The sequence below is a fragment of the Gopherus evgoodei genome, chromosome 4 (genome assembly GCF_007399415.2).
Source record: "Gopherus evgoodei ecotype Sinaloan lineage chromosome 4, rGopEvg1_v1.p, whole genome shotgun sequence".
Classification (NCBI taxonomy): Eukaryota; Metazoa; Chordata; order Testudines; family Testudinidae; genus Gopherus; species Gopherus evgoodei.
The window spans coordinates 100,367,229-100,387,296 of NC_044325.1; the positions used below are offsets into that span (position 1 = coordinate 100,367,229).

At 40.1% G+C, this 20,068-nt stretch overlaps 1 protein-coding gene across 1 annotated transcript in view; it reads right to left on the minus strand.

Annotated features, from left to right (window-relative positions):
• Window positions 1-229: 229 nt before the first annotated feature.
• Window positions 230-20,068, minus strand: part of MICALCL (MICAL C-terminal like) — a 30,897-nt gene continuing 11,058 nt past the window's right edge. Inside the window, exons 3-7 of the mRNA XM_030562130.1 lie at window positions 17,542-17,634; window positions 15,053-15,146; window positions 6,087-6,186; window positions 1,901-1,974; window positions 230-1,806 (exon numbers count right to left, since the gene is read on the minus strand). Coding sequence (XP_030417990.1) covers window positions 1,622-1,806; window positions 1,901-1,974; window positions 6,087-6,186; window positions 15,053-15,146; window positions 17,542-17,634 — 546 coding nt within the window. The 3' untranslated portion in view covers window positions 230-1,621. The remainder of the gene's footprint in view (window positions 1,807-1,900; window positions 1,975-6,086; window positions 6,187-15,052; window positions 15,147-17,541; window positions 17,635-20,068) is intronic.

Sequence of the window (20,068 nt, forward strand, 5' to 3'; positions counted from 1 at the left end):
TATTATTAGACATTAGTATTTCCTGTAAACAGATACATATACAAATAAATATAAATAGATAAATACTGTAGAACAATAGTATTCTTATCTCACCCCCTACAGAGGTACAATATATTGATAATCCATGGATGATAAAATCTGGATTTTATCTTTAAAAATATGTATTATAAGAAATTTCAGTGTAACAAAAACTAAGGTAGATTATAAATTATTTTAACAAAATCCAGTGTGTAGTAGGCTTTTATTAGCCTAAAGCTTTTACAATTACATTTAGAAGAGTTTCCTTTGCCTCTGCTGAACTGTAGGCAGAAACAGCATTTAAGCACCTTTCATTTAGTAATGAGAATAGTAAACCCTTCCAGTCAGAAAATGAGGTAAAACAATATTCAAAAACAGTCCTCCAGTTTCTCCATGTCTCTTATACTGAATTTTCAGACTATCATACATACAACTGGGAGAAACAATCAACTGTAAATTACAAAATCATCTCAGATTTAGAAGACTGCGCACAGTAAATTGAAAACATAGCCTAAAGAAATATTTTGCACAAAATCTGTTATGTCTGTGCGTGTGCGAGAAAAGCTAGAAAGCACTTTTCTATGTTTTTTAAAGTAAAAAATGCATTCAACAGATATAGCTTTGACAGTCTTATTTATGCATTCATCTTAGCAGCAACCAAATATCAGCATAAAAATGCAGAAAATAATTTTGCCACAGTTTTTGTTGTTATTCTGTGCCAAGTCTCTAACTAGTGATAACTTTGAGATATAATACATGCTTTTGTGAAGAATGCATATTGAAAAACCTACCATGTTAATCAATTTTTTAAAATGTTCTTCAAGCATATTTCAGTGATTACTTTGGTCAGCTATAGACAAAAGGTCTTCTGACTCTACAACATTTTGTTAAGAATAGTAATCCCTTTGGTATTAAGTTACAGTTTTACATAATGTAAGGTTTTAATATTGTATTAAGTCCTCATTTAATACATACAGTGCACTCAAGCTTGCAAATACACCTGATAATTAAATTTGCCTGACTTTGCATTTACACTTGTTATTTACAACATGTGCAGTCAGTATTCTAAAGACTCTTCCCATCCACCTTTAGAAATACATTTTAAACACTAACCTGATTTTTACATTGGTGATGCTTATTTTTGACACTTGGATACAGTTCATTGTGGCTCAGCCATGCCAAAATAGAAACAAAAATACACACAGATTCAGACAAACGAATGGAAAATTTTGCTGTTTCAAAAGTACTAGATCATGTAGTTACGTCTCTAGAAACTCTGTTCTCAGAATTAAAATAAAATTACAGGGAAAAGGAAAACAGTAGACGGCTCCTGTGTAATTTTCACACACTGTCCATCACACAGGTGAATTCAGTTCTTTTACATCTCACAGGATGACTAGCCCTTTTTGCTGACAATGAGATTGCGATGTTTCTTCCTGTAATCATCTATGTGGAACTAGAGACACTGTTGTGCAAACAAAGAGCCTGTTTAAAAGTGTTTAATACTAAAATGATATGATTCCTTCAATTTCAGCCAGATCTTTGCCAAAAGACTGTCTCCATGTTGGTTAATGTAGTTGAAGTTCCAGATATTTGCATGTGGCTAAGTCCTGGTGAGTTGATAACCCTTAGATAATATAAAGCTTTCAAGGTGCTGATCTTCTGCCTTTTCCTTCAGTCTCTGCTCTTCTAAGGAAGACACAAGTTTGTCCCTTTCTTCAATCACTTTCATCATCTCAGTAAAAATTTCATGTTCCTCGTTCAATTCTCGTTCATCTTTTAGGCTATCTAAGTGATTGCGAAACAAGCAGTTAAAACACTATTGTAAATTGGGACCATTACTGCAGACCAACACATATAATTAACTTCCCAGTTTATTTACCATCAATGGCCATTTTCTCTCTCAGTTTCTGCTCCAATCTTCTTTGGTGGTCCTCCAGTTCTAGTTCTTGGGCTCTAGATACAAAAATAAGAATGGCAAAGAATCAGCTGACAGATTTCCTAAGGATTTTAGAATTCAGAAGGTAACAATCAACCTTCAGCAGACCTGTTAAAAATATTGCTATACTGGATCCCACGTATCTGGCCTTTTTAATAAGATTATAATTATTTTATGCTCATTTCATTGTCAATACTGCTGTCCTTTTATTATGTTGCTGCTTCTTAGATCTCTGGTGGATAAGCTTAGTGGTACATGTACATTAAGAAGGGCATGCTTTCCCTAAAAATAGTGAGATGCAGCAGGAATATGCGATTATTATTATTATTTTATTATTATTTATTATTATTAACCTAAAATAATAAGAGAAAATGGTAAGATTATTTCCTTTTCTTATTACAATCACCATCACTATAATGGACAAATGTTGCTGTTGTGCCTGTTAAAATAACTGTCAAGAAAATGAAGTAACAATGCTAGTGTTCAGCATACGGAGATATTTATGGTAATGTTATTATAGACATGGACTCTAGCCACTGAGTATACTGTGTATATCCTCCATCTCCAGTATCTTCTCTATACAATCAGTGAGTTTGATCCAAAAAAGTTTTGGCTCTTCCTACATTCTCACATTACAAACTAGATAGCATCATTACACAGAATCGTCATTTCCCTCATTCACTTGGGGTATTTGAGTGTAGTGAAATTATATGCAATTATCCTTTGTTAAGATGACTAAGGGCCTGATCTTAGGAGAAAATTCGGCAAGTTGAGGGCAGCTCCTCACAAGAGAGAGACCCTGAGGAAGGGGAAGTAACACATGAATAAAATCAGATAACATGTTGATGTTTGAATTGATTGATACAGTCCTATATTTGTTTTTTTAAATGCTCTTTTCATACAGCAGGAAGCACTGATACCACAAGAACAATGGGCAAATAAGAAATATATATTTATACAGAGTCTTACATTATAAACCTTGTGATCAGGCTCTAGTGGTTGGAGGTTTCCCCAACAAAATGGTATGTGGCCAGCTGCACAATGTTGGCAGTCCATCATTGATGACAATATTGTTGCAATTCTCATCTGTGGCTACCCATATAACTCTGAAGTCTAAACCCTGATGTACAAAGTCAGCTGCACTAAGAGCATGGGAAGACTATCTATGATGTTTGATGATGCCACTATGCAGCACCTTTCACGTGAGACTTGGAGATTATTTTGTCAGTCCTGCTCAAACCTGTTACATCTTGAATCTGTCGGAGACTGTCAGTAAGTCCTGTTCTGAGCCATTTGCTCAAGTTCTTTGAGACTCATGCCAGCCCACCAGAGACTGCTCCTCAGGTTATCTGTGAAGTGCTTATACTTCTTTCTTCTTCCTTTGTGGCTTGGTTGGAGACACAGACAAAGAACAAGCTGAACAGCACTGGAGCAAATATGCAGCCTTGCTTTGCTCCATTCGAGATTTTAAATGCATCGGAAGAGTCACCACTGAAGAGCACTTGCACTGTCATGTAATCATGGAACAGACAGATGATTTGTATGAACCTTCTTGGGCAGCCCTGTTTATGTAGGATAGCCAACAGACCCTCTCTGTTGACTGTATCAAAAGCTTTGGTCAAATCGATGAAGACTGCATATAGGTCCATGTTCTGCTTGAAACATTTTTCCTGGACTTGCCTTATGACACAAATCATGTCCATAGTACTACAACCTGGTCTGAAACCACACTTCAGCTTATGGCAGATTCTCCTCAGATATGTTTGCAATGAGTCTGTTCAGAAGAACGTAAGCTAGTATTTTCCCTGCTGTTCAAAGGAAGGAAATGCTTCTGTAGTTTTCAGTCAGTCAGATTTGCTGCCTTTGTTTTTGAACAGGGATACAATATCTTTCAAGTCTTGTGACATTTCGTCTTCCTCTCAAATGCTACTCAAGATATCGTGAAACATATTGATAGCCTTTGGGCCTGCTACTTTGTACACTTTGGAATACTATCCTTTCCAGAGCCTTGCCAGAGTTCAATTGTTTGATGGCTTTCATGATCTCTTCAACTGTTGGAAGGAGTTTGAGATCCTCTGATGGATTTCTTGGGTAACTGGTCAAGGATACGCTGATCAACGTGGATGGTCTATTCAGTAGACTGTTGAAGTGTTCAGCCCATCTCTGCATGATTCCCTCCTTGTCTTTGATGAGGGTTGTGCTACCTGCCAACTTCAGGAGAGCTGTGCCAGATTTAGATGGTCCATAGACTTTGAGAGAGTCAAAGAACATCTTTGTATTGTTTGAATCTCCGTAATGCTGACCTTGTTCAGGTTTCCTTTCCCACCATTCATCCTCCATACTCCTCACTTCAAACTGGACCTTACTCTGTAGGTCAGGGGCGGGCAAGCTTTTTGGCTCGAGGGCCACATCGGGTTTCAGAAATTGTATGGAGGGCCACTCCATCCAACACTCCCTCTCCTTCCTGACTGCACCGTGGGACCCCTGCCCCCATTCAACCCACCTGTTCCCTGCCCTCTGACCACCCCGACCCCTATCCACACCCACACCTCCTGATCACCACCCCAAACTCCTCTGCCCTCTATCCACCCCCACGCTCCCCACCTCCTTACCGCATTGCCTGGAGCACCGGTGGCTGGCGGCACTAGAGCTGCGCTGCCCAGAGCACCAGGACAGGCAGCCACGCTGCCCGGCTGGAGCCAGCCACGCCACTGCACAGCACAGAGCACCCAGTCAGGCCGAGCTCTGTAGCTGCGGTGCCCAAGGAACTCACAGCCCCGCCTCCCAGAGTATTGCACTGGCGGTGGGGTGAGCTGAGGCTGCGGGGAAGGAGGAACAACAGGGGAGAGGCCAGGGGCGAGCCTCCTGGGGCAGGAGCTCAGAGACTGGGCAGGAGGGTCCTGTAGGCTGGATGTGGACAGCAGGCCGTAGTTTGCCCACCTCTGCTGTAGGTACTTAAATCTATTTTTCTTTGAGATGGAAGTGAGATCGTTCTGCCATTCAGCAAATGCTTTCTGCTGGTCACTTAGGAGTTTACGAATGTCTTTGTGGTTCTCATTAAACTAGTCCTGGTGTTTGTGGCCAGCTGCACAATATGGAACTGATAAATGCCAACCATCTACCTGCTCCCAGAGCAGAACCTAGGGATTAAGAGATGCCATCTAGACCTACTGTGCACCACCCACCTAGCCCAAGCAGTAGGGGTAGGAAGCAGCTGGGAGTCGCTTGACTCTGGTTTGGCAGGTGTATATGGTACAAACATTTATGGGAGTGAAGGTGCACATTTCTAGGACAATGACAAAAGTATTCATGGATCCAAACTCCATTTTAATCCACCCCAGATTTTTACACCACTCACTCTGCCTCTGTATTCTCTGTATTCTAAGTACAGCAGAATGAACTGATTTTTTAGTCTGGTGGCCAAACCAAAATATCCAAGGGAAAAATTCATTTCGGATCAACCCAAAATATAAATGGTTCAGCTTTTTCAGAATTCTTTTTCCCCAACGGAAACTATTTACCATATCTGGCCAAAATTAAGAAATAGTTTCATTTGACCTGAAACTGCATTTTTTGGTGAGTAAACTATTCATGCAAAACACTTCATTCAGCTCTACTCCCAAATCTTTCCCAAATGAGTTTAATCTTTCCGCTCATTTCCTCGTGTTGCCCAGGAAAAGCTGATATATGGTATGTTAGAAATCTCCCTCCACTCCCCACACATTTGGTGCCTTGACCAATTTGTTTTCCAGGGGATTAAATGCCTGGGAGGTCATTAGGCCCATTAGTGCATCCACAAAGAGTGCCATGTAATAGACCTATAGGATCAAAACCACTGTACCACTGGGGAGTTTAAGCGCAAATCTGTGTTTGGAATAGAATGTAGCTTTGGGTGCATTTATTCTAACACACTTCCAACTCCAGGAAACAGTAAGGTAAAAAGGAGAAGCGTGGACTCTCTCTGTGTGCTAATGGCGATATGCTATGCAAGACACAAAGTGGCAATTTAGCTCAATAATGAGAGCCACACGTATCAAGAGGAAAATCCTGTGCCTAGGACCTAAAATGAGTCCACTTCCCCACCCCCCACATTTTTACTACTGATGGCAAACTGTGTTTTCTTACTTACATGATCAAGAGCTCAGACTCATAACGCACTAATTTATTCTTCTCCAGGACCAGCTCAAACCAGTCATGTAACAGTTGAGTTTCATCCTGTGTGCCTGAATCTGATTGAGATATAAAAAATAAATGTGTTATATTGGATTTCCCTCTCCATGGTCAAACTGCTTTGAAGCCACTTTAAACGATCCTTGTTTGTGTGGTGAGATGTGTACCATGTAGAACCTTTGTGATGTGATATTTCTGTCACTAGTTTTCCAAGGTACCAGATATATAGTTTATTGTAGTTAAGGATAAACTGAATTTTAGGCTGGAATAAATACAAGAAAAGAATCCCACTTCCATCTTGAAAATAAGCAAGCTTTTTTTTGTTTTTAAAATATTTGTCTACTCCTTTTTGAAATGGTTGGTATTAATTGCTCCTTATTCTGGCATAAATAATTAATTTTTTATGTTAACACAGCACCTGATTTATCTATTTTAGATGGATACCTCCATCAGAAAGATCAGACTTAAGGGTGGGCAAGGCTGGCATATGTCAACTGGACCTCCCTCCTGGTAGTACCCTCACTCTTAATCAAAGTCCCTACCAAAAGGGCCCCCAGCTCATTTGCCCTCTGACCTTTGTCTTTAAATCTGCATCTGTGAAATAAATGTTTTGACTGATTAGAAAAGCTGCACTATAGAAAGTCTTTTATTATTATTATTTGTACTGTAGTAGTGTCTCAAGTCGAGGATGCCATTGTACTAGGTGCTGTAGAGTCAGATAAAGAGATGGCCCCCGTCCCAAAGAACTCTCAATCTGGGGCCATGTCTACATCTAAAATTTTGCAGCGCTGGTTGTTACAGCTGTATTAGTACAGCTGTATAGGGCCAGCGCTGCAGAGTGGCCACACTTACAGCAACCAGCGCTGCAAGTGGTGTTAGATGTGGCCACACTGCAGCGCTGTTGGGCGGCTTCAAGGGGGGTTCGGGGAACGCGAGAGCAAACCGGGAAAGGAGACCAGCTTCGCCGCGGTTTGCTCTCGCGTTCCCCGAACCACCCTGCAAACCGCAGGGAAGGAGACCTGCTTGCTCGGGGTTCCGGGAACGAGAGAGCAAACCGGGAAAGGAGACCAGCTTCGCCGCGGTTTGCTCTCGCGTTCCCGAACCACCCTGCAAACCGCAGGGAAGGAGACCTGCTTGCTCGGGGTTCCGGGAACGAGAGAGCAAACCGGGAAAGGAGACCAGCTTCGCCACGGTTTGCTCTCTCGTTCCCGGAACCACCCTGCAAACCGCAGGGAAGGAGACCTGCTTGCTCAGGGTTCCGGGAACGCGAGAGCAAGCCAGGGAAGGAGACCAGCTTGATTACCAGAGGCTTCCTCCTTCCACGGAGGTCAAGAAAAGCGCTGGTAAGTGTCTACATTGGATTACCAGCGCTGGATCACCAGCGCTGGATCCTCTACACCTGAGACAAAACGGGAGTACGGCCAGTGCTGCAAACAGGGAGTTGCAGCGCTGGTGATGCCCTGCAGATGTGTACACCTTCAAAGTTGCAGCGCTGTAACTCCCTCACCAGCGCTGCAACTTTCTGATGTAGACAGGTGTAAGACTATAAACAACTAGTGGATACAATTATTTTGTAAAGAACAGATTCCCTAAGATGAAAGCCCCACAAGAAGAGATGGCAATGGAAAACTGGCCTTTTCAAGCTGTCATTCAGGGTATATTGATGGACCTGTGTTTTAAGACCTGGAATAGCCCATCATCACAGAAACGTAGGGCTCAAAGGGACTCGAGAGGCCATCTAGTCCAGCCCCCAGTGCTGAGTTAGGACCAACTAAACTGAGACCATCCCTGATAGGTGTTTGTGTAACCTGTTCTTAAAAACTTCCAATGGCAGGGATTCCACAACCCCTTTGGACACCTGTTCCAGTGCTTAGCTATCCTTATAGTTAAAAAAGTTTTTCATAATATCTAATCTACATCTCTCTTGCTGCAGATTAAACCAATTACTCCTTGCCCTACTTTCAGTGGACTTGGAGAACTATTGATCATGGTCCTCTTTATTATAATTTTAAATACAGTTGAAGCCTGTTTTCAGATTCCTCCCTCCACCCCACCACCCCAGTTGTCTTTTCTCAAAATTCAACATGCCCAGCTTTTTTAACCTTTCCTCATAGGTCAGATTTTCTAAACCTTATATAATTTTTATTGCTCATCTCTGGACTCCAATTTGTCCATACCTTTCTTAAAGTGTGGCACCCAGAACTAGACACAGTACCTGCTGAAGCCTCACACAGTGCTGAGTAGACTGGGACAATTACCTCTTATGTTTTCCATCAAACACATTTGTTAACATACTCTAGAATGATGTTAGTTTTTTTTCTCAACTGCATGACACTGGTGACTCATTCAATTTGTGATCCACTACGCCCCCCTGATCTTTTTTTAGCAGTACAGCTGCCTAGCCAGTTATTCTCCATTTTGTAGTTGAGCATATGATATTTTCTTCTTAAGTGTAGTAATTTGTACTTGTCCTTATTGCATCTTGTTGATTTCAGACAAATTCTCCAATTTATCAAGATAATTTTGAATTCTGATCCTGTCCTCCAAAGTGTTTGCAACCCCTCCAAGCTTGGTGTCATCTGCAAATTTTTCAAGCACCCTTTCTACTCCATTATTCAAGTAATTAATGAAAATATTGAATAGTACCAGCCCCAGGACAGATCCTTGTAGGAGCCAACTAGATACGTCCTGCCAGTTTGACACTGAGCACTACTCTATTCATAATCATCTATCCTTTCAATGTTCTGTTAGAAGTAGGTACTCCTCACATCAGTAGGATCCCACAGGTCATTAATATATATGGTTCAATTTTCAAAAGAGGATGCAGTGCACTGAGGAAGCCTCCTGCATGGATGAATCTAAAATGGATGCTTGTGTACCATACCCAACTACCCCTTGGTGCAGGTTGTTTGTATCTTTGAAAATTAATACACTCGTCCCTTAAACTGATTCTTTGGTATTTTACCAACCATTTCCCAGCCAGACCTGCCAAAAAAATCTCTAGGCCCAAGAGGCTTTCAAAAGATCTGAGCCCACTTGATCTATACACATCTCTTTCCCCTTTTCTAGCTTTCCCTTCTGCCCAATTTTCCAGTTTCTTCTTTGCTAAATGAAAGAAAGAGTTATCCTGCCTAAGATGACTTTTGAGGGGAGGGGGCACTTTTAGATTTTTAAATATTTAGGGACAGTTAAAATACTCTGTAATATGGCTCCCCTGTACTAACTACAGTAGTACTGAGGAAGCTGGAAACGTGTCTCCATAATATCTGTCACGTCCATATTGCAGTGCACTTCCCTCTCAGCTTGTACAGTGAAAAATAAAATAAATAAGAGTAAGTATAAGAATAGGTAGGATGTAGATGTCTTAATTTACTTCAGGATTGTCCCAACTTTGAGGGACAATTCCAATGTCCAGCATTTCAATAGAATCCCAGGACATCTGATCTCTCTGGCTTGACAACATAGTGATATCCTGTGTTGAAATCCTCCGGAGCAGTGCTTTCATCAGTCATGAAGCAGCAAATCCTCCTCTCCTGCAGTACACTATGCATTTCAGCTCTGTGCATCTTGCCCCTGGATGAAGATCTGAGAGACCCACTCACATCATGCTGAACTGCTCGGAGGCACAAAGAGATGAGCTGTCCACAAGTTCAGCAGCTCCCAGCCCAGAGAATGGTAGTTGGCTCTTCAATCTGCTGCTTCCCTGGCAGGGCAGTACGAGAAGAGTAGAACTGGAAAGAAGTATGGGACAGAAAAAGTGGGGGGGGGGGCAGGTCAGAGAGACAGACAGACAGACAGGGGTAAAGGAATACAGCTGTGACTTCCAAAATTTTTTTTAGGGTAAGCCACTACCTCTTTGTTTGCTAATATAACACATGCAAACACAGGGTGGCTTTTTGTCCTTTTCTAGTGGCTGGACTGCTACTGCCTCTAACTAATGGACTTGAGTCTTTAGTTCAAGCAATTAGGGACAAGTGTTTTTAGAGGTCCCTGGATCAGACCTCAGAGAGGCGACCTGTCAAGGGTGTCATTAAACTAGGTTAGAACAACCTGAGAAAGGAATAAGTATAGACAATCTGGAAGGAGAAAGACAGAGGTAACACACCTATTGGGCCAGGAACAGCAGCACAAGAGATAATAGCATTGTCTCCCACTTTTTCCATTTGAAAATATGATGAAGCAAAATTTGTGTACTTATAGAAATCTGTCATCTTGGTTAGGCATCATCATTCCCGAAAGCCAAAGCTGTCTAACTGGAATAGCAAGGTACAAGTATATGATGTCTAGAACTGTGTGGAGAAAGGTAATTCAATTTCCCAGAGGATTTTGGTATTTTGAAATATGGATTCATTCAATTTGGAATGTAACCAAATAATTAAAAATTCTCCACAAAAGGGAATGGAGTCCTGGTTCTGGGGCAGTCTGCCTGGTAGGCTGTTCTGGTGTCATGGACTCTAGCAGCCCTTGGGGTCCCCCGACTCTGAGGCAGTCTGACAGGCAGGATACTGAGATGATGAGCAGATGAGCTGGCACAAAATGAGGCACAATTCCAGTTCAGCCATTCCTGGGTTCCAGCAGAACTTTGTCAAAGTCAATAGATTTGGATGAATCAGTAAATTCAGACAAAAAAAAATGTTTTGTTGGAATTTTTCCAATCAGCTCTAATGGGGACATGTCTAGTTTAAGTGCCTGTATGTAGTAGCATTTTTACACACACACACACACACACACACACACACACACACACACACACACACACACACACACACACACACACACACACACAACCAGAAACGCAGCCAGAATTTAACCCAGACAACACACTTAGCCCATCCAGTTCTTATAAATGAAATTTGAATAGAGCATTTATTTTATTGCTAGCAAGAGAATCTGTTTTCACAGATGTGCATATGTACCGCACTTGTGTAAACACTCTGTCCTTCCTCCATCTCTTTGCCAATTACACTATATTTTTATTTTGGAAAAATATTACTTTTTAAATATTTCCATGCTTATAGTATGAAATATCAGTTTCTCCCTCTAATAAAAGATTTGAGTTGTATTTCAAATGAAGTAAGCAAACAGCAATGTGGTTTGCCAAAATGCCTCTTATTCTAGCAAAAGCACCTACTGTAGCTGTAATAATGGTAGCTTTTTGTTTTTTTCCCCTCTGTCCTACAGAGTGCCCTCTAGTGTCCTGAAGGCTGCATTGCATTTACTCACTGAACTTCTCTATTGCTTTATCATTAATAATAATGCCAATAGTTACTTAACTTGCACGGTTTATATCTTCCAAGAACAATACAACAGACTAAGTAATCCCCACACTACCCAAATGAGACAGGGAAGTTGTTAGGGTCAACTGGATGCCAGTTCCTGTGTTTGTTTATTGAGCCAGGTTGTCTTTTTGCAAAATGTTTTTTTTTTTTGCAAAAAAGGTGGCTTTTTATTTATCCAAATTCCTTTCATTTGAGGCTCCATTAGAAATTAAGATGTCCTTTTCTTTCTATTACAGTAACAACTTTAAGATGGCCTATTTAAAAACAGCATTTACTAAACATGGCTCTCAAACTTTCAATTCCCTGCCACCTTACCATCTTTCTGCAGATAAAAGGTTGGAGAATAAGTAGGCTCTTCCTTCAACTTCTTCCACTTGTTCTTTTGGGAAAAAATGTGTTCCTGTCCACACATGCTTTCAAAGGGTCTAATATTTCTGACTCTATTTACAGTTTTAAATACTTTCCTTTTCCAAAAAGCAGTGCAAACAAATCCTGAGTACACTATCTATAAAAGCACAAGCCTACAGAAAGCTATTCACTGATGTACTGAAATATGGAGCGACTAATGGTGCTTCCTCAGCACGGATTTTTTTTACTAGCAACCTTCACAGCTTGTTTAATTAACATTTGAGTTATACAAATTTCAATTGAAAATGTGGTTCAAACCCTATATTACTGACTTTTGCTGTAGGCAAAAGATCTCTATAAACCCACACAAATGTTACTAGAAAACAAAGCAGCAGTACATTAATGATTTATTCTTTGGTATTTAGCACAGAAAAAAGTAAATGAAGGGGGAAAACCACCAAAAATTATTCATAGTATTGATTATTTCTTATTTTTCTTTAAATGCATGAATTATTGTCACTACAATTACAAGATCATCAAAGCCTCATTTTGTTCATCAGTCTTCATGGCAGTTTGTTTCACACCCACGCATGTTCTCTTCTAATTCAGTTCAGTAGCTAATGAATAACTCCCACTAACAAAAGAGCCTTTCATTCCATGCTCACATAATTATTAGTGGAGAGTTGCATAAATGTCACTGAAGACTAGTGTTTGCAGGCCTGTCTCTAAATGCGGTTATTCACAACCTTTGCAGCTCAATATTATTGCTTAACTGTGATCATTTTCTAATTACCTTAATAATACCTATTAAATCACTTGAGCTACATAAGCACAGGCCTACTTAAATACAACTTAACCTAATAAGCACTGGTCATTCATTAAACAATAATGCACATTTTTAAAAGGATGAATGGAATATTATCTGTCTGAATCCGGCACTGTCACACAAATGTTATTACAAGCAGCAAAGCATTAACATTTTGATTTCTAGTTTGGAGAATTTCAGCCTGAAATTGTACACGATAAGAGGTATTCAAACAAAACAGTCCTCACCCCTTTTCCTATCTGCCTGCATCTGTAGCTGGCCACCCACATGAAAAAAATCAACAGGGAGAAAAAAATAGCACTCTAATCTTAATGAAAGGAATTAAATTACTAAGGATGAAAAGGGAATGAGGAGCATCAATCTCTCAGCAGATGAGCTTTCTTTAGAAAATGTGATTGTAAAAATAATGGGAACAAAAGGTGGCTCTGGGCCATCCATTCTGGTATTCTGCATGTTTCCCTATAGTTAGAAGAGTTTTGATCTTCCATATTTTCAGAGACCTAGAGAGAAGAGCATAGCTTTTTTTCCCTATAACTAAGGGTATGTCTACATTACAGCTGTTACAACGACACAGCGATTGCACTGTTGCTGTACCACTCTAGTGCCATAGGGTAGACACTTCCTACATTAGCAGGAGGGTTTTTCTCCATTGATGTAGATAATCAACCTCTCCGAGAGGAGGTAGTTGACAGAATTATTCCATCGACTTACCCATGTCTACCCAGGGGTGGGGGAAGGGAGAGGTCTACCCAACTAGGCTGCACAGGGACAAAAATCTTCACAACCCTGCATGATATGGCTAAGTAAGATGATCTACTTTTTAAGTGTAGACCAGGCCTAACACTAAAAACCCTTTGGGGATTCTCCTTTCAACAAGACAGTAAGATGGGTGCCATCTTATAAATCTTTATTTTGTAAGTTAACAGATGAATTGACATTAGCCTTTTAAATAACATTTGAAATAGATTAGTACGATCAGTTGTATGACATTTTTGTTTTATAAACCAGTAGGGTAAATACTGAAGACCTTACAGTTTTTACTTGGGCAAACATCTACTAGAGCCAATTCTTTACTTCAGTGTTTGTGCACTACAGCGATGGAGTTTATTCTCCCCCTCAGAGAGTTTTGCTGCTATTATGGTGATTTTGTAATACAGTACTAAAAAAAGTACAGAGACTTTACCATACTATGCAGCTAAGCATAAAAACAACATTTTCCAAGTGTTGGATGTTGCATCAAAAAAAAAGTGTAATTCCCTAGCACAAACTCACACTAATGATTTAGGAGTTTTGGCTTGTAACAAGGAAGAATATAAAAAGCAGATTTACAATATGACTGTTGGCTTTCAGACAACCTTTTACATCTAAAATAGCTTTCAAACCTCCTCAGAAGGTAGATTGCATCAGGGCAGCCATTTATGTTCATGTTTTATTTTAAAAAAAACAACAACAAACCCTTTAAGGTTAGATTGGTCTTGAAATTTCATCCCTTAGAAAAGGGTGGCGTCGAGCTGTCCTGACCACAGGAGGAGCTATGAGAACAGCTGCATCTCCAAGAGGCACAGTCCCTCTTGTTCTCCTTGCTCTGGGGGGAAGTCGTGTCACCCTTTTCTGAGGCGTATCTTGCTTCCCCCCTTGAACCCGGCCAGTTGTGCAGGGTCTTTACACTTGGGAAGGCAGCATTTTGGCTCTACTAACTCTCAACTCTTCCCTTCCACTGTCCACATTCCCGTTCTCCTCCCTGTCCAATAGTGCATGTGGCAGAAGGGAAAGACATCACGTTAGGCACGGTCAGGGAAATCAGACTAAATGATCTAATGGTTCTTTCTGGTCTTAAAAATCTATGAATCTGCACCTCACCCTTCTGTGGCATGAACTGTAATGTGAATAGTCCTTATGTAGACATGTAGGGGAGAACTTATACCCTCTAACTCCCCTCCACAGCTGGGTCAAGATTAATTAAAACCTAACCTTTCACTGGAGCAGGGAAAAATCCCAATTCTCTCCTGTCCATAAGAAAACAGCATTTCATAGTTCAGATCTGTCTCACTACGCACTGCCCTTTTATATAGCTTGTCTGAGCTATTTCCACAGTTCAGTCACTGACTGTAATCATATTATTGACACTCAGAGAGAAGCTGTTAAGGACCTTGTTACTAAGCATAGGCTGCTGGCTTGGTAACTGAGTTACTGGACCTAGAAACATTACTGATTCTGTAGTGTAGATGAAATAAGGCTCAGGATTTTAAACAATTGGAGGGAAGTATTTCAGCTTCAAGTTCCAGTAGTTACAAATTCACAACTAATAACATCTAAAGTTGCTTGGCAAATAGAACAAAAATAGATGAATTTTCTCTCTCATTTCTTGTTTCAGGGCAAATTTTCCAACCACCTGTACTTTTACAAGAGTTGTAAAACCTGCTCTGCTTTTAAAGAGGCACCAAATAATCACAAATTTCTTGCCCCACTTACCTGATTCTCCTCGCAGTTCCCTCTCCAGTTTAACACCATTTATCTCTAGGGCCCTCTGTCTTTCCTCCACTTCTTCCAGTTGGCGCTGTATAGCCTGCAGAATTATAAAGATGATAAAAGATAAAAATACAGCTTTAAAATACAGAAAGGAAGGACGGTCCAGTGGTTTGGGCACTAACCTAGGACTTGGGAGACCCACGTTCAGGTCCCATTACTGTTAAAGTTTTCCAGTGTGATCTTGGGTAAGTTGCTGAGGGCCAGATTTACCATCGATATATAGGCACCGCTTGGGATTTTTGAAAGCACTTTTGAAAAATCCCGCTAACCATCTATCTGCATCTTTAAGCGCTTACATACATTTAAAAATCTGGCCCTTTGTCTTGCTGTGCCTCAGTTCCCCATCTGTAAAATGGGGATAACAGCAGCTCCCTACTTCACAGGGCTGCTATGAAGGTAAATATATTAAAGATTATGAGGCACTCAGACACTATGGTAATGGGAACTATATTGGTACCTAAAATAACTTAAAGGATTTATCTACTATTCTGAATTGAGTAGCATAGTTCAGCTATTTTTTCTTCTCCTATAACCTTTTGATATGGAAAAGAAAAGGGCATATTGCTCCAGAATTCCCATTAATTGGCACTACACAGGTAACCCTCAGATGAACTGACTTAGACATGTTGAGAAGGTACGGCCATATTGTAGGCCAACTATTTTCAAAAGCATCCATTGCCCAATCTGACACACCTTTAAAGGGCCACGGTAGGTGCCTCATATTTCCTTAAATTCAGGTCCTGTCAAGGTGTCCAAAGTTGGGCACTCAAAATCACTGGGCGCTTTCTGAAAATGTTTATTACTGTACCGCCATAAAATAAGGGAAGACACTTACAATGTGTCCCCACTTCCCAGGGATTTTGTTGACTTGTTTAGTTTCATTTTTACTATTTCATTTTTTACAAAAAATACATTAAGTACATGTGGATTTTCTTCTTTTGTAGTTACTTCTATTTCATCATTGATTTCTCAGTAATGATCAGTCTAATATTTTCTAAAATACAAAGAAAATGTAATAGGTTCTATGTAAAATATTGAGAAAAATGTAACAGGTTCAAGTGCAAAATACCTATTCATTTAAAGTACAATAAATCAGCAGAGGAGACACTTTAAAAATTCCAGAGATTTCAATTTCACTTCTCATTATATAGTGTATATATATATTTATATTATTATAATACTTAGTAGTAATAATAATAATATATATTATCTCCTAGAGCTGGAAGGGATCTTGAAAGGTCATTGAGTCCAGCTTCCTGCCTTCACTAGCAGGACCAAGTACTGATTTTTGCCCCAGATCCCTAAGTGGCCTCTCAAGGATTGAACTCACAACCCTGGGTTTAGCAGGTCAATGCTCAAACCACTGAGCTATCCCTCCCCCTCCAAATGCACATGCTAATTATATATACATATTTACTCTTTGTACTACAGTAACACCTAGAGGCCCCAACTGAAACAGAGACTGTACGAACATATAGTGAGAGACAGTCCCTGCCTCAAAGAGAGGTATGTCTGAACAGGCAAAAGTGGCCTTCGATGCTCCACAAATTTGTAGAGTCAGAATTTAGCACCCAGCAGATCCCATTGAAAAGTTCATTTAGGAGCCAAAATGGGAGCTGAGCACTTTTGAAAAACTAGCCTGTAATACCTGAACAATGCAAATTCAGACAGAGAATGCAACTCATATGCAGATGTGTTAAGGGAGTTAACTATGACCTGTGATTTTGGCACATTAGAATCAGATACCATTTGAAATCAACACATTGAGAAGTGTGCTCACAAAACACTGCATGACAGATACTTGTAATAGGAGGGGTCAAGTGCACAATTGTATAAGTCACCATAGACAGAATCTAGAGTTCCTTCTGCTTTGTCTGGAGAAAGAGCCTTTACAGAGGGCCATGATATTGCACAATTAAAGGAAGAATTAATATTCCCATTGGTAGGGGAACTGAGGCACAGAAAAAAATTGTTTTTCCTAGTCCTCTCTAGTGTATAGTAATAGGGTAGTATCCCTTTTTATCCCTTCTAAATTAGCAGTTCACTTGCAGACCCTTGTTGTTTCAATTTCACTGGTCTTTGCAGTCCCTCTCTAGTCCACTGTATTCCTGAGTTAGGGGTTCATACATCTTTTGCTTTTTATATGACATAAAAATAGTTTGAAGAAGCTACAGCTAGGTTCCAAATACATCATCTTTACTAACTATAGCTAAACATGCAGGACTAGCTGTGTACATCTTGCTGCTCTGACTGCTTTCCGAGAGCTTCTGCAACATAAAACACAGTTAGCATCACTAAAGGGCTCACAAAATTATTTAAAAGGACAAATATCCTCACACTACATACTCCACCCCCATCCCTCATCACCCGCTGTTCTCCCCCACCCACAAAATACCCAAAAGTGTGACATGAGCTCAGTTTTACTTTGTCACCTGGGCTTTATGAAGTCTTTTCAGCTCCTCTTGTTTAACCAGTTGCTTTGTTTCCTTTTCTAGTTTTCTCCTTCTTCTAAGGGTCCTTTTTGCCTACAAGATTAAGGGGAGAAAAGAAGGTAATCAATACCCTGTACTTAGTCATCTTAGATTTTCAGAGACTTTTGCCAGCTACAAATGTTAAGTAGTTTTTGATTCACTCAGCTAGGTTTATTCTCAGCCTATAAGACATTATCAGAAAGACCCTCACTGCATCCCTAGTTAAGCATTAGCTATTTCTGTCAATGAAGGGAAAATTGAATCAATAGAGCTACACAACTACACACCTATGACCACACATCTCACAAGAACTTCTGTGAACATCATGGTTACCAGAGAACAGAAAGTACCAGCTTCCTATGAAAAACATGACCTATTTTTTACTGTATCCAAACAGTCACTAAATACTCAGTTCCTTTCTGTAAATAATCATTTGTTTGTTAAAATTTTATATTATATGTAAAAATATGCTTTCCAAAAACCACTGGGCTTTATCCCCAGTTAGTGTGGCTCCACTGAAGTCCATGGAGCTATGCCAATTTATACCAGAAGAGGATCTCGCCCTCTGTTTAATCAATTCTGATGCAATTCTGAAGTCAATCATATTATACAACAACAGTTCACTTTGGGCAGCTTGTAATGTAACAAGATTGATGTAGTTTGAAGCAGTGCAACAATCATGTTAGCATCTGAAACCAGATAATGTTTGTCTTCTCCAAAAGCAGCTTAATTATTGCCATTAAAGAGCACCCTTTTCTTTTCTGTCCCCTCTCTTCCCGGTGATAACCAACACCCTTCATTTTTCAAGTTACAGGTATGTTGCAATGGGAACGTTTTTATGGACACAAATCACTGACCACTGCAATGCCCTCCAAGAAGTACCACAAAGCAATTGTTAAAGGGTTCATAGAGGGAGTGGCATACACTGTTTAATCTTGTTCCTCACTTATATGATCTGAAAATGTTTCAAGACCAGTCATGATTTCCCACTCAAGGAAAAAGAAAGACAGGAAATAAGAGAATAATAGACAAGAAAACAGAAGTCTAAGAGGCCAGTTATCTCAGAATGCTACATTTCAGTTTCTCTTTGGTTTTGTCAGTGGAGAATGGCAACACCTGTAAGATACTAGGCAAAACTGGTATGTAAACTTGCAATGGGCTCCAACTGAGATGAATTGATACATTGAATAGTGGATGTGACTAAAAATAGGGCAAGAAATGCCAGTCACTGCCACTGGTTTGTGCTATAGTTTGTCATTTACACCATATTCAACCTGACATAGGTTAGTGCTAGTCTTTGCTCATTACCGTATGTCCCTTTGTGCCTGCTGCTGTTTGAATTCTTGAAACTCATTCCTGTTCAATTCATGCCTGTATTTGTTTTCTTTGTTCTTTTTCACCTATATGTTTTCTGTATTTCATTTAATCCACTATTTTTTTCTATTTCATTTTCTTTTTCTGGTTCTTTCTCCTCACACTGTGCTTTTTGGTTTTGTTTATTTAAAGGTCTTTATTCTTTGAAGCTTCTGGTGTTTGAGTTTAACAAGATCTGTCTCTCAACCATCACTTACTCATTTTTCTTTTACAAACACATGATGTCTTCAACACAAAATATCCAGGAAAACTTTGAAACACTGCTATAGCCAATAATTGGTAAAAATAATAATAATAAAAAAATTATATAATATAGCTGGCAGCCTCAAACATCAAAGTGAGGGGGAAGCATTTGCTGCATCTCCATTCCACGTAGGTGAGCCAGTACATGTGGATGGACATGTGGGAGAACCTCTGCCTTCCTGGAAATGTCTCCTCAACTCTCTGAGACATGTTTGTTGGGGAATTGTAGGTAGGAGCAGTGGGAGGAGCAGCAGTTAAAAGACAAATGTAACTTGAGAACTGAAGAAAGGGGCCACCCTTTCTACTTTTCAAGTCCTCCCCTCTAAGCCAAGTTTTTGCAAAGATTAAACTGATATTTCTTGCACATCTTTTGATGAGTTTGGGAGGGAAAGATCGGGGTCAAATGGAACAGATCAGTTTACCCTTCGTTGCATTGGTTTGAAGAGTCCTTCAAAATATTAATCTGCGCCTTTGAAAAATACACTAGTGGGTTTGTTGCCTTGCTTCCTCAATACATCTTTGCCCTTTTTGACACAGACATACCCAGGCAGGTATATTACCTGTGTCTGACCAACTTCTCAATATTCCACTGAAGAGGGACGTGGCTGGTTTCTGCCGAAAGCTAAGAACTAGCTGATTGTCACGGTTATTGTGAGATGTTTGCATGGGAAACAGTTTAAAAGACATGCAAAATGTAGCATATTAAGTTGCAAAACTGTTGAAGTGAGACTTGTCACCTGAGGTGAGGCAGGGTCTCATGGCTAACTCAATCAATGCTGAGCAAAATGGGCATCCATGGAGACAACACTTGGTCTACTGCCTGGACTAGGTGCAGACTTGACACAAAGGGACCCCATGAGTGCTCTCTGAA